The sequence below is a fragment of the Aristolochia californica genome, unplaced genomic scaffold (assembly GCF_029961685.1).
Source record: "Aristolochia californica isolate CCGP_79_NKW_82.1479 unplaced genomic scaffold, dmAriCali1.0.hap1 SCAF_1, whole genome shotgun sequence".
NCBI classification, from domain to species: domain Eukaryota; kingdom Viridiplantae; phylum Streptophyta; class Magnoliopsida; order Piperales; family Aristolochiaceae; genus Aristolochia; species Aristolochia californica.
In genome coordinates, this window is record NW_027181770.1 from 5,991,501 (window position 1) to 6,006,157 (window position 14,657).

A 14,657-nucleotide genomic window follows, 5' to 3' on the forward strand; every position below is an offset into this window, starting at 1 on the left:
CTCACACGTATGGACCAGACTCCACCGTGCTCAACAATTCTCCCACTTGGAGACTGGTATACCCACTATATCACCCTCTTCCTCAAACATGATATCTACTACCTCTACAGCTCACTGCTCTTGTCTTCATGCTAAAAGACCAACTGAAGTTGCGCACAACTTCAGTTTCTCAAGTGTAACACCCTTTGTCAACATATCAGCAGGGTTCTTACTTCCACAAATTTTCTCAAGTACCAACTGTCCATCATCTAACAATGATCGTATAAAATGATACCTGATCTAAATGTGTTTTGTCCTGGAATGAAGGGTTGGATTCTTGGCAAGGAATATGGCACTCTGACTATCGCTGTAGAGAGTCCCCTTCTGATTTTTCTTGCCCAATTCCTCCAAGAAGCCCTGTAGCCAGATCATCTCCTTTGCAGCTTCTGATACTGCAATGTACTCAGCTTCTGTGGTAGACAAAGAAACTGTTTTCTGTAGATTTGAACCCCATGAAACTGCAGTACCACCCAGAGTGTAAACAAACCCTGTTGTATTTTTCCTGCTATCAATATCTCCAGCTAGATCAGCATCAACATAGCCCCTCACCTCTAAGCTCTTTCCTGAGAAACACAAGCACGTATCTGAGGAGCCTTTTAAGTACCTCATAATCCACTTCACAACTTCCCAATGTTGTTTTCCTGGGTTACTCATGTATCTACTCACAACTCCCACTGCATGGGCAATATCTGGTCTAGTGCAAACCATAGCATACATAAGTGAACCAATAGCTGAGGCATAAGGAACGTTACTCATGTAATCTAGTTCCTCCTCTGACTTAGGTGACTGGTCCTTGCTGAGTCTGAAGTGACTGCCCAGGGGTGTGCCAACTGGTTTGGCCTTATCCATATTGAACCTGCTGAGTACCTTTTTTACATACTCAGCCTGCGAGAGTCTCAACGTGCCTCTGACTCTGTCCCTGACAATTCTCATACCAAGGATTTGCTTCGCAGCTCCCAAATCCTTCATTGCAAAGTGCTCTGACATCTGCTTCTTTAGATTATTGATCTCATCAATACTAGCCCCTGTAATAAGCATGTCATCCACATACAGTAACAGAATGATGTAAGAATTGTCAAAATACCTGACATAGCAACAGTGATCTGCCTGACATCTGATGTAACCTGCACTGGACATAAAACTGTCAAATTTCTTGTACCACTGTCTAGGAGCTCGCTTCAGGCCATACAAGCTCTTCTTCAGTCTGCAAACTGAACCTTCCTTTCCCTGTACTGCAAACCTCTCAGGTTGGTGCATGTAGATGTTTTCTTCAAGGTCTCCATGAAGAAAAGTTGTTTTCACATCTAACTGTTCAAGAAATAAATCTTCAGTAGCAACCATGGACAGTACTAACTTGATGGTTGTGATCTTCACCACAGGAGAGAAAATCTCAGAGTAATCAATACCCTGCTTCTACTGAAAGCCCTTTACAACAAGTCTAGCCTTGTACCTCTTACTGCCATCATGCTCAGTTTTCACCCGGTACACCCACTTGTTGTGCAATGCCTTCTTCCCTGGTGGAAGTTCAGTCAACTCCCATGTCTGATTTTCTAACAAGGAATCCATTTCTTCCTTCATTGCCAGCTCCCACTTCTAGAATTTTCATCTTGCAAGGTTTCTTCATAACTCTGCAGTTCTCCACCATCTGTCAGCAGAATATAATTCAAAATAGGAGAGAAACGTTGTGGAGGCCGAATAGTCCTAACTGACCTGCGAACTATAGTTACAGGAGTGGACGGCTCTGGATCTGACTGAGGAATAATAGGAGTGGGTGCACTGGACCCACTCTCCCCGTCACTCGCATCTTTGCACTGCACTGTGGCCTCTGGTAGGTCATCCAATCTCACAAACTCGGACTCCTGAGCAGCTGCTTCAGTAACTGTACTGGACTTGTCCTTGTATACAATCTTCTCATTGAAAATCACATTCCTGCTTCTTATAATCTTTCGACCCTGATCATCCCAGAAACGATAACCAAATGCCTCGTCTCCATAGCCAATAAAATAACATTTTCTTGACTTGGCCTCAAGTTTACTACGAGCATCAGAATCAACAAAAACATAAGAAAGACAACCAAAAAGTTTAAGGTGAGAAAATTTGACCTCTTTCGCTTCAGGCCTCCTCTGGCAATCCACAATCTAACGGGACTGATGGTCCTCTGTTGATCAAGTAAACTGCAGTACTGACTGCATCTGCCCAGAAAGTAGGTGGTAATCCAGCATGCAACTTCATACTTCTAGCACGCTCATTGATGGTTCTGTTCATTCGTTCAGCAACTCCATTTTGCTGTGGTGTCCCAGGAATGGTCTTCTCCATTCTGATACCTTGAGCTGCACAATATTCTTTGAACCCGCCATCAATTTACTCACCGCCATTATTAGACCTCAAACATTTCAGTTTCAAGTCTGTCTCTGTTTCAACCATGGCCTTCCAAATTTTGAACACACTGAATACCTCAGATTTATGCTTCAAAAAATAAACTCATACCTTCCTACTATGATCATCAATGAACGTGACATAGTAACGAGAACCTCCAAGGGATGCCACTGGGGAAGGTCCCCACACATCTGTGTGCACAAGGTCCAGTTTTTCTTTCTTCAGTGTTCTGCCACCCTTTAAAAAACTGACCTTTTTCTGTTTCCCCATAATGCAACTCTCACACATACTGAGATCAACTGATTTCAGTTCTGGTAGCTTGCCTCTGGACAGCAGTTCTATCATACCCCTCTGACTCATATGACCAAGCCTGCAATGCCATAAATCTGTTGTGCTTTCTGCAACGGTAGTAGCAATAGTATTAATCATACTAGTAGTCGAATAGAGTGTACCGGTTTTCTTACCCCGAGCCAGTACCAATGCTCCTTTGGTGACCTTCCAGGTGTTATCTGAGAACACCACTGAGTGGCCACATTCATCAAGCTGCCCAACAGAAATGAGGTTCTTCTTCAATTCAGGAATGTGCCTAACCTTTTGCAAGGTCCATTTGTTCTTGTTAGGGGGTGCAATGTCAATGTCTCCCATCCCTACCACATTCAAGGCTTCTCCATCAGCCAGATATACCTTCCCAAAGTCACCTGCAACATAGTTTTGCATTATCTCCTGATGGTAGGATATATGGAATGAGGCCCCTGAATCCAGTATCCAATCATCAACTGGACTATGAACTGCAAGCAATAGTGCATCTTGTACTTCGTCAGTTACTGCATTTGCACTATCATTTTTGGTTTTCTTAGGGCTTTTACAATTTCTCTTTAAGTGGCCAGCTTTGCCACAGTTCCAGCAAGTTGCCTGCTGACCAGGCCTTAACTTACTCTTGCTCCTGTACTTTGACTTTGATCTATTTCTGTTTGAGTTCATGTCATGTGATCTCCCCCGAGAATCAACATTCAATGCGGAACTCGAACCCGAAGTCTCGCCTGAATCCCTCCTGCGTACCTCCTTAGCCAAAATCAAATCACGAATATCATCATATTTCAACTTTGATTTACCGGCAGAATTACTCACAGCCATTCTCATGGCTTCCCAACTATTTGGCAATGAAGCCAATAGTATCACTACACGTATCTCATCATCAAATTCAATTTCAACATATGATAATTGATTTGTGATAGTATTAAAAGCATTCAGATGTTGTGCAATAGATGTACCTTCTACCATCTTCAAATTGAATAACTTTTTCATCATATAAACTTTGTTATTCGCTGAAGGTTTTTCGTACATAACTGACAAGACCTCTAAGAGACCCATAGTCGTCTTCACCTTATTGACGTTGTGTGCAACGGACCTCGACAGGGCTAGCCGAATAATCCACAAAACCTGTTGATCCAACTGATTCCAATCGTCTTCCTCCATTTTTTCCGGTTTCTTCCCCAATAGTGGAAGATGGAGTTTTCTCCCATGGAGGTAGTCCTCTATCTGCATCCTCCAGAATCCATAGTCCTTGCCATCGAACTTCTCGATCCCCGATACCTTCACTTCATCTCCAACCATCATTTTTCCCCCAGCCGAACCTCTGCTCTGATACCAGTTGTTACGACAAAACAATGACAATACAGAGACAAGTAATCACACGACACAAATTTTTACGTGGTTCGGCAAATTGCCTACGTCCACGAAAGCTGCAGAGGATTTTTATTTCTTCAATCAGAGGAATCACAATATAAGTGGGACCAGTATCTTTTCTTTTCACCTATTACACAGCCAACAGAGACCCTTCTCTGCAACGTCGACCAACAGAGACCCTTCTCTGTAGCATCGACCAAACAGAGCTGCTGTTTCTGGACAGAAACAATGACGCCGTCGCGAGCTGCTGTTTCTAGACAGAAACAGTTACGCCGTCCTGAGTTGCTGTTTCTGGACAGAAACAGTGACGCCGTTCCGAGCTACTATTTCTGGACAGAAATAGTGATGACCTTGCTCCTCCAACAACGGCCTCGCTCTTCCGGCGACAACCTCACTCTTCCGACGACAACCTGGCTCTTCCGGCGGCAACCTGAGTACCGCGCGTCAAAAGCCCTTTCTCTTCCGCTCTCTGTTTCCCGAAGACACACCACGAAGAGAAAAAGTAGATTCAAATTGAACCGAGGGAGATTTTAATTTTCCCTTGATTGTAGCTTACGCCAAAGGGCAAATTAAAATCATGAATTCCCTTCATATCCTGCTCACACATATGGACCAGACTCCACCGTGCTCAACAAGGGATTCATAGAAAAAAAATAGCATATCTTTAAATGAGATGCATTTAAAGATTTGCATGGATTCGGGACGGAAATAAGTCATACAACACAAGAAAGATTAGAATGTGACTATCCCTTTTCCTCACTCTCTCGAAAGAACTGAGGCCCCCTGAGCTTAGTTCCAACTGAACTCAAGTCTCTGTTCTCCTTGACTGAAATAGTATCGTTGACAGAAACTCTTAATGCTAACCACGACCCAAACTTTGGCCACTACCTTTCTGACCATGCTCCCAGAACACATACCGAACACAACTACGTGCCAATTTCACCAGTTTATTTAATCATTTGTTTATTATTTATTAAATTAAATAAATATAATAAAATTTCTTACTTAAATGACCAATAGTTTTCCTCAATTACCCAATTATTATATATTAAATAAAAACAAAAAAATTAATAATTATACTATACACCATATACTGACTACCCAAAAATATAAAGTGAAGTCAATTTTTTATTTGTACTTTGGATATTAAGAATTTTTTATTTTTCTAAACAATTTTGATATTACAACAACATGGTTATAAGCTTTTGCATGTACAATTACATAATTTAAAATGCTTTTTATGTATTTTACATATTTTAAAGAATTTTATTTTACAATATTTTCTTTTACTATCCATTTTATTGTTCAATGTAAATACAAGTCTCGGAAGATGGGCCCAACCCCATATGATCATGTAAAGTAGCATACAAAGTCTTATAGAACCAGAATTATTATGAAACCAGGTTTCAGAGAAGAGTTTCATACTAAAGGTATTTTAATCATGTTAATCTTCTTTTTATATTGGGTTATTTAATTATACTAAGACTTATCTTTAAGTGTTAGAATTTGGGTATAATTGGGACAAAAATAATTTTATTATAATTAAACTCTACTACTTTCCTTTATTACAAATTGAAATTCATATAAGCTGATTATAATAAGTCAATGAAGTATTTTTCTTTTTTTATAAATTCTACATGGTATCAGAACAGGTTCAATGAGTTGACTCGAACAACTCACAAAAGTAATGTGATCTTTATTATCTCTAATAATTTAGGTTCGTATTTATCCTTTATCAATCCCTATACCCGTTATTTGATTTACGTTTTCACCTCTATAATAAACTTTTCATATTACATTTTATATATTAATGAAAAAATATTTGAGTCTACTTTCCAAAGAAAAACATTTTTTTGCAATTAGAGTTATCTACAAAGAAAATCGATATTTGAAACAGCAAAAATTAGATTGCAAAAGATGAACGAAACTTTATATAGAGAATTATATATATAAAAAAAATTTATAAGTATATTTTCTTACCTATTCAACCAATTCTCGATTTGAGTTTTCATATGAAAATATTGATCTTAAAAAAGTCAATGGTTATGTTGGAAAAAAGGGAAAGAGTACTTAGTTCGATAGACAATTAAATCTATTAAATTATATATCTCAATAAAAATATATTTTATGAAAAGAATTTATAACTGGATGAAAAATATTTAACTCTAGTTTTAAAAAGAGAAAATTTCATGTCAATCCGATATATTTTTAAAGATATATTTGCATTAGAAGAATCAAAGGTCATACTGGTATCATGTTACATTGAAAAATCCAAATTTAAGCCGATTATTTTGCATCAATTTTTGAATTGCTTTTATTGATCAACTACATCAAGAAAATTCACACTTATCCCTTTTTTATTTACTACATCTTTGTTATTTGGTTCAAACTCGAAACACTGCCATTACTCCCAATTTGAGAAAGAGAAGTACAAAAAATAAATATTTTATTCTATATGTTATAGTAAGTTTTATGTGACCAAAATATTCAAGAAATAAAGAATACAAAAGATGAAAATTTTGCATCTAAAAAAAAAAGTTACATAAAAAAAATTGAAAATCAAGAAACCTAACTCGCAATAATAATTGTGGTAATTATTAGTGATACCTACTCGCCTCGACAAGTTTCTATTTCTCCGTCTGGATTATTACTTTGAGGTATTCTCAACATATTCTTTAGTCAACTTATTATTTGGTATAGATACTCGCATCGGATTATTTCATAGGTCTTTTTAAACATATTTTATTATTTTAGTTCATGTTATATGGACTTAGACCTATTTTAACTACATTTATTGTGTTTATTTAGATGAGACATTATTATTAAATAAGTGATAGCATCAACATCCTATCTTCCTCTATACCCATTACCTATTGGTTATTTGATAACCTTACTCCTACCATCCTTTATTAGACTTCCGCATACTTCTTTGGGCCGACCTCTTGCGTGTTGCTTCGATTGGGAATTTAAATCCATCATGGTTGGATCTTTTAAGTCCAAATATACATATATACCCGTTGGTCTTTTATAGCCATCTTATGAATGACTTGCATTGTCCAATTATCACATCTTTTATTGCAAGTCTTGTAAATCACAGGCATTTATCACCTATTTCTACCTGTGAAAGTCGATGCCCATGTAAGGGCTTATTAGTACATATATGTTACCCCCTTAATTGACATTTATTATTGCCATCTTGTGAATGACAAACATATATCACCCATTTCTACATGTGAGAGTTGGCCAATGGAAGGGTTTATTACTATATATATGTTATCTCCCTTAATTGACATTTATTACTCCTACCTCTTCAAAGTCGTTGTCCCGTGGAGAGATACATAATGGAAAAGTTTTATTACACTTTTGAAGTCTCACTACTTGTAAAAAATAAGAGTGTTACTACCTACAAAAGATAAGAGTGTGTCCTACATTAACATAGGTTATGATTGGAGTATTGAGCGAAGTCATACGACTTAAGTGATTTTATTCTTACTTATCTTATACCCGTTAGGCCTCATAAAAGAAAGCACCAGCATGAAGGGGAATAAAGATATAGAAGACTGCCATTTTATACAAGATCTTATACATCATTTACAACAATCTAAGAATTTATAATGTTTTCTCACTCCCAACTTGAAGGGAGAGTGTTAGAAGATAGACCACCCATAAGACTAAAAAGAACCCACATATCTAAAAATGTTAAAAGATAGGCCCAAACCCATAAGATATAAGACCCACTATGATCTCGTGAAGTGGCATAAAAAGTATTACACAATAAAAAACCTTACAAAATAAAAATTATTATAAAAACAAATCTCACAAAAACTTTTCTATTTAAAAGTGTATAGTCTTCTATTTATATTGAGTTATTTAATTATTTTAAGACTTATCTTTGAATGTTAAAGTTTAATTTAATTAGGACAAAGATAATTTAATTATAATTAAATTCTACTACTTTTTTCTATTATAAATAAAAATTTATATATTTTAATTAAAATAAGTCAATAAAATATTTTTTTTCTATTAATTCAACAATAAAATATCACTATAATAAGTGTTATATACGACAATGTAAGAGGAAAGGGGCCAGAGGAGAAACTGTGAAAATGCCCACGACACCTTGAAACCACAAAAGTAAAGATTTGAGTTCATTGTTCTTGTATTTCACTGCACACTAATTCTAGAACCATCTTCATTATCAAATTACCTATTCTAACAATACAATGATTTAAGAACTACACCTACATAACACTTGTCACTAACAACAAACAAATTCTCAAATCCACATTGAACACATCAAAGAATAAATTATTGTTTTACATCGTTACTAAATTTCTAAAGATTTGCTTAGAACTCGTGGAAAAAAAAGAAAAAAATAAGAACTTAAACCATTATTATTCCACAAAATAGTTAATGAAAAGGAATTTTTCATCATTATCTAATTTTTATTAACTACTTTTAAAAATAATAATAGTCAAATTCTTTTTTTTTCTTTTTTTTTGTTCTTTTCAAATGGTTCCAAACATACCCTAAAGGATCTCAAACAAGTTAACATATTTAAAAACGTCATTTTTATTGTCTTTCTGAGATTTAGTTCTCTACCGTTGATGTTTCTAGTCAATCAAAGAACATCAATAATCTGTTAGAATTAATTGACCAAATATACATCTAGAACAGCCCTCCAGTCTAATGAATGAATCTGCTTTGAATCCTTCAACACACCCGATACAAGCATAAAAATCCTATAGGATAACCAGACATTTTTGCCATCATAGTGACTACCAACTATTACACATGCCAAATTTCATTGACTTGGGGCTACCAAATAAGAAGAAATTCGCGGTAATACCATTCAACAAACATCGTTGAAAAGTACACTTAAAATTTCTACCATAGAGTATGCCTTGAACCACAACTATTGTACATTAAAATGACACATAAGAACACCAAAAGAGCAACGTGAACTGACCCTCAAAAAGTCTTATCTAGACTTTGATGGAAGATAAAAAACCACCCAACAAGAAGAAACAAGGATGGATGAAGATGGATCTTAATCAAATCCTTGCATACCTGCATTTAATCCTTGGGAACGTCTGTAAATTCTTTAAGCCACTAAGACACCAGAACCTCATTCTATTGTGCAACTAAAGGCTAAATTGGGTAAGAATATGACAGAGCTGAGAGCACCAAATTACAAGTAACACAAATAGAGGACGGTAAATTGTACAAAGAAATGGGCACAAAAGAAACTCAAAAGGGTTTGATGTCTAGGCATTAGGAATACCCTAGTAACTGATTTCACCAAAAATTTAACATAGGAATGTCTAAGATTGTAATGTTCCTACTCACACTCGTATTACCGATTAAAAATGTATCCTTGATGTTGGCCAACGGAAGAAGAAAAAAAAAACTGGATACAGCAGGATTCTAGCACTCATGCTCTAGACGGCAAACAAGGAAGAAACATTATTTTTGAGGCAAGCAATTATGGTAACTAAAGTGCTTCTCGTATTATATTAGCAATGAGAAGCATATCTAAGAAACCAGAAAATACTTAGTCTCTCCTTCTATCAAGCCTCCCAATTTTTCAAATTTCCGATTTCTTTTCTCTCCCCCCTCTCACCACATCCTGACTAACATGAACTATGTTCCGGAAGACTAGAGCTAGACAAATAAAGCAGCTTTCACCTAAACAGAATATTACTTGATCTTTTCTTTCTGTTCTCCTCTAGCTTGGTATCAATGGAAGTTAGACTCAAAAATAAATAAATAAATAAATAAAATAAGAGAAAAAGATTTTTAAAAAACTGGAGTTTAAAAGAGACATAAACATGGCTTGTTGATGAGGCTGTAGACCACACGAGTCATCTGTTAGAAAGACTGGATGAAAACAAGGACAAACAAAAGAAATCTGTTAGATAAAAATGTTAAAATCCACTTCTCCGATCATTTATGAGTTCAGTAATGTCCCAGAAGACCTCTGATTATTAATACAGGTAAGATGTCAATTGACCTGCCACATTAGAACTAGAAGATTCATCAAGCTAAGAAATGAGCTGTAATCCAAATATACTGCAATGACAAATACCTTGCGTTCCTATAAGCCAAACTCAATGTTCCAATATCTGCTGAGTATACCAGATTGTGGAAAGACCTTTTGCTCTGGTTATGAGCATCAAGAAGCTTCATGAGCATGTTAACCAAAATCCAATAAATCAAAATATCACACAAAAATATAAAGCTCAACATTAGAAAACCAAATGATTTCCAACCATTCAAAAGAAGTTAGCCAAAGAAAAACTAGTTATAAAACTCAACTCATAAAAGACATAACATATATCTGTCAGAAATTAGCATCTCAAAGAAAGAGTAAGATAAGAGACCAAACGAGCATCTTGAAGAAACTGAAATTGGCGTGCTAAACCCATGTTGCCATAGGAAAGCAGAGTGCCTAGCCCCAATGCTAACAATGAACCTGGAAAAATGAGAACAAACTGGACAAACAGAAGCTCCAGCAGTATGTAAAAGAAGAGATCCTTGTAAACCCATGATTCTCTGCAATTGTCATAACAGCACAGCAAGGTTAAAGATGTGAGTCCATAACTTCCAAGAAGTTGAGGTCATAGGAAGATGTTAAATCAGGTACAAAAGAGCTCCAAGAAACACCAAGCCTGAAAAAATTCAATAATCATGAAAAGAAAGGTTAACAAAAGGAAGAGATACAGATAGAGAGAAAAAAATGAGCAGTAGTAGCGTCTAAAAGAAATCAATAATAGATGAGCAGGAGTCATTCAACGTAAGAATGAGTCCGATACAGTATGTCATGGTCCAGCTCAGCACAATCTTTTCGAAGAATGGCATCACCATAAACAGGAAAATGTTGAGAAACCAATGTACTGCAGAATACTAGAATAACAAATATTGCACGCAGCTACCAGTATATTTCCAAATCTTTAAAATGTCGCATGCAGGAGACTTCAACAAACAGATATAACTAGTGTCTCAGTTTTATATTCCTTTCTGGAGCTTGCTTCACTTTCTGCCATGAGTAGGGACTCACACGGAGTAACCGGTAGTATGATCTCAATGTTTGATAGCGCATAATAGAAAGTAAAGCTTATACTGACGAAGCAATATCAATGGCTACTATCATAAACCACAGGGTCTATCAATGGCAGCCGTAGTTGAAAATACTGATATGAATGGACCTTGGTAAAAAATACAGACTCATTCAGCAACCTATTCAAACTTTAGCTTCATAACCTTTCCTTCATCCATGTGGTTAATGCTATATCAGATATGCCCCCTCTACAAATTGGTTTACTTCACCTAATCTGTGCACTTTACTCCTCCCACCACTAGTTAAATGTTAACAGAACCCAGAGTAAGCAATTTTCCCAGATTTGAATATTCTACTAAATACATGACATCATTTTTGAAAGACAGATTAATCACTTATAAAAAGAACAAAGAAGTCCATACTTACTATTCCCACTGGAACACGGCTGAAAATGCTGTCACTTCATCTCAGACATGAATTTCTCGTACTCTGAGTCAGCAGCATGTGTTGTTTCTGAAGATGAGACAGCCTGTGGTGCTGCAGGTCGATTTGGGGCCCATGGCATATTTGCCACACTCTGAGACTGGTCCACTACAGAATGAGATGGAGCAGGAGGTACATGATAATAAGCTGAGTAACCTAATGATGATGGTGGATATGGCGATTGAATGGTAGAGGCCATTCCAACTACAGAACTTCCATAGAAATTGCCCGGAACTGAATGTGCAGGGGGATTGGTCTGAGATTGCACCCCAGGTGGCAGATTCTGTAGAGCCTCACTGGAAGGCACAGTTTGAGAAGGTGCAACTGAGGGAACTGTAGGCACAGGGTGTGGATATTGAGAGCCATAGGGGGGCATTGTTTGTCCTTGAACTGGAGTATATACACTCGACCCAGGAGGAGGTGGGGTGTATGGAGGATAATGAGGTGGGACAGGTGGACCCCATGGTACTGGAGCACCCATGTAGTTCACAGGAGGCGTGTTTCCATACGGTCCATCTGTATACTGCTGAGACGGGTATGCACCAGCCACTTGCTCCAAAGAGGAATAAGTAGAAACTGCTGGAGCAGGAGGCCCAGATGGTACAGTAGGTTGAGGAGGTTTTCCGGCAACTCTTACAGCTATGACTCTCCCTTCCAGACGATACCCATTCATACTGGCTATTGCTTGATTGGCTTGTGAAACATCTGCATACTTTACAAAACCATAGCCCTTACTTAATCCAGTTACCCGATCCTTGATAACTTTAGCCATTACAATTTCGCCAAATGATGAAAACAGTCGTATCAAAGCATCATCATCGAAATTAGGAGGCAGATAGCCAATATAGAGATTTGTCTCGTCATACTCCTTTACTGTTTTGGCCACAGCTCCAGATGCAACTTGTGATGTTCCAGAGTTACCACTGGCCCAAGGCGGGTTACTTCCTGAACCAGCTGAACCAAGAATTGGCAACAAAGAGTTCTGGCGAGTCAGAGACTCAGGTGCTGTTCCACCTAGTTCAGCCAAGAAATTCTGATACTCATCATCCATCTTTTTCCCAGTACCTTTCATGGGACAGTCAATAGTAGGATGGCCCCCATCACCACAAATTTTACATAAAACATCACTCTTAAAAGTGCTTGTGCGGCTTGGACAAGCATATTGGCGGTGACCAGATTCACCACATAATCGGCAAATCTCATCATCTCGAATGGTCCCATTTAAAGCAGCCAGTTCTCGAAGTTGCTGCCTTTTATGCTCATTAAGCCCTTCATCTACAGGCATTAACAACTTCTCCACCATTCCTGCAGCAGCATCTAATGCTTCCTGAGTATCTGCTTCTACTAAAACATGCAAGTCCTCATTTTCTGAAGGGTCAGGTTTTAAATCACGTTTCTGCTGTAGCCTACCTTCTTTTATTGAACCTTTGCCCCTAATAACAATCTTTGCCCCTGTCTCCTTCTCCATCCTTTTTTGTGTATTTCCCCTCGGACCAATAATAAGTCCTATAAAATTGTACCCTGGGTATTCTTTCATTGGAATGTAAAGCTTTTTATGTAGCTTTGGAGGGCGGTAATCAGCAGGAGGTTTAAATGCAGGATTACGTTTAATAAGCTGCGATATAATTTCTTGCCTCTCCCGTGTAAGTTTTTCACGAGCCCTGTACTCTCTGGTGTTTACCCGGATGCCCATGTTGTCATATATGGGTTCGGGTGATGGGGATCGAGCCCCTTCAGGGCGGTCATCCAATGGAAGGCCTGACTGTAACATTCTGTTGATTTCCAGGAGTCGGATATTTAGAGCTTGTACTTCAGGGTCAAGATTACCTCCTGTCAGTTCTTTCATGAAGTCTGGTAATTGAATCACAGGTTTGGGCTCATCATCTGCCCAACGAGACTTTCGTTTGCGTGTTCCCCCACCTGCAGCATCAGCATTATCGGACTCAGATGGCGGGTCCCAGCGGCTGCGCCTGCGACGCTTACTGGATGTCTCTTCCTCTCCGCCGGAGATGTCCCTATCAGTCCCGCTGTTGGTGAGGTTTACGCCATCTTCAGCGAGAAAAGGCTTCCCACTGCCAGGCTTGACCTCGGATGGAGGTTGGGGTCCGGATGAAGGAGTTTCACTGTTAGGAGGAGGGGGATTTTGAATAGCCGAATCAATTGCACCAGAAAGAGGTGGCTGAGGTGCTTGTTCAGCGAAATTTCGGGGGTCTGACGGAGTCGGAGCTAGGGTTTCAGAGGAAACGATGCTAATCTGAGGATGAAAACCAGGAACCCCAGCTTGAAAAGCAAGGTTATGGTTCCCAGGATGTAGGGTATTTTCAGATGAAGAATCAGCGGATTGAAAACTGTGATAGTAGGAGTGAGGATTTTCAGAGGGAAAAGCCACGGTTTTGGCAGACGATATAGAAGAATCCTCCATTGGACCTAAGCTAGTGTCCGCTTGAACTTCTTATAGATTTTATTCAGATAATATAGAAAATAAAACGTTCAAAAACAGAGATGCCAGCAAAGGAAATATGAGATAAGTTACCGAAGCCTTCGAACGTAAAAATTAGGCAAAAAGAACAAGCAGTGCTTGGGAGTTCAACAATTAAACAGAAAGACAGACAAATACAAAAGATGCATTCACCAGAGACACTGATTCGGGGGATTCGACGAGAAAATTTGAAGGAAAAGAAGCGAGGCACAGAAGAGGGAAGTGACTCACTCGGATACGCCTCTGCGAATTCTAGGGCTTACCTGCCCCAATTCCGTGGAGACGCGGAGTATAGAGGGGATGGCGGTGGCGGTCCTTGCGGCAGAGAATCGCGAAGGCAGAGAGGAAACTAGTCTTGCGGGCGGCGGAAATATGAGGCAGGATCGGTGTTCCGTCTGAGAGAGCTTGGGGACGACAAAGGACCAGATTTATAGATTAAAAAAATCAGATCGGCCACTGTTTCGCTTTAACCTACCGTCTAGGGGTGGCTTCGAGCCGAGCCGGTTCGCGAGCCGGCTCGGTTCGGCTCGGTTC

The 14,657-nt window shown here is 38.5% G+C and overlaps 1 protein-coding gene across 1 annotated transcript; it reads right to left on the reverse strand.

Moving 5' to 3' along the window:
• Positions 1–10,324: 10,324 nt before the first annotated feature.
• Positions 10,325–14,515, reverse strand: LOC137943968 (splicing factor-like protein 1). Its single transcript, XM_068789426.1, has 2 exons — positions 11,588–14,515; positions 10,325–10,772 (listed from the first exon to the last, which is right to left on the reverse strand). The coding sequence occupies exon 1, from the start codon at positions 14,064–14,066 to the stop codon at positions 11,619–11,621; it is 2,448 nt and encodes an 815-aa protein (XP_068645527.1). The 5' UTR covers positions 14,067–14,515; the 3' UTR covers positions 10,325–10,772; positions 11,588–11,618.
• Between the last annotated feature and the right edge of the window lie 142 nt (positions 14,516–14,657).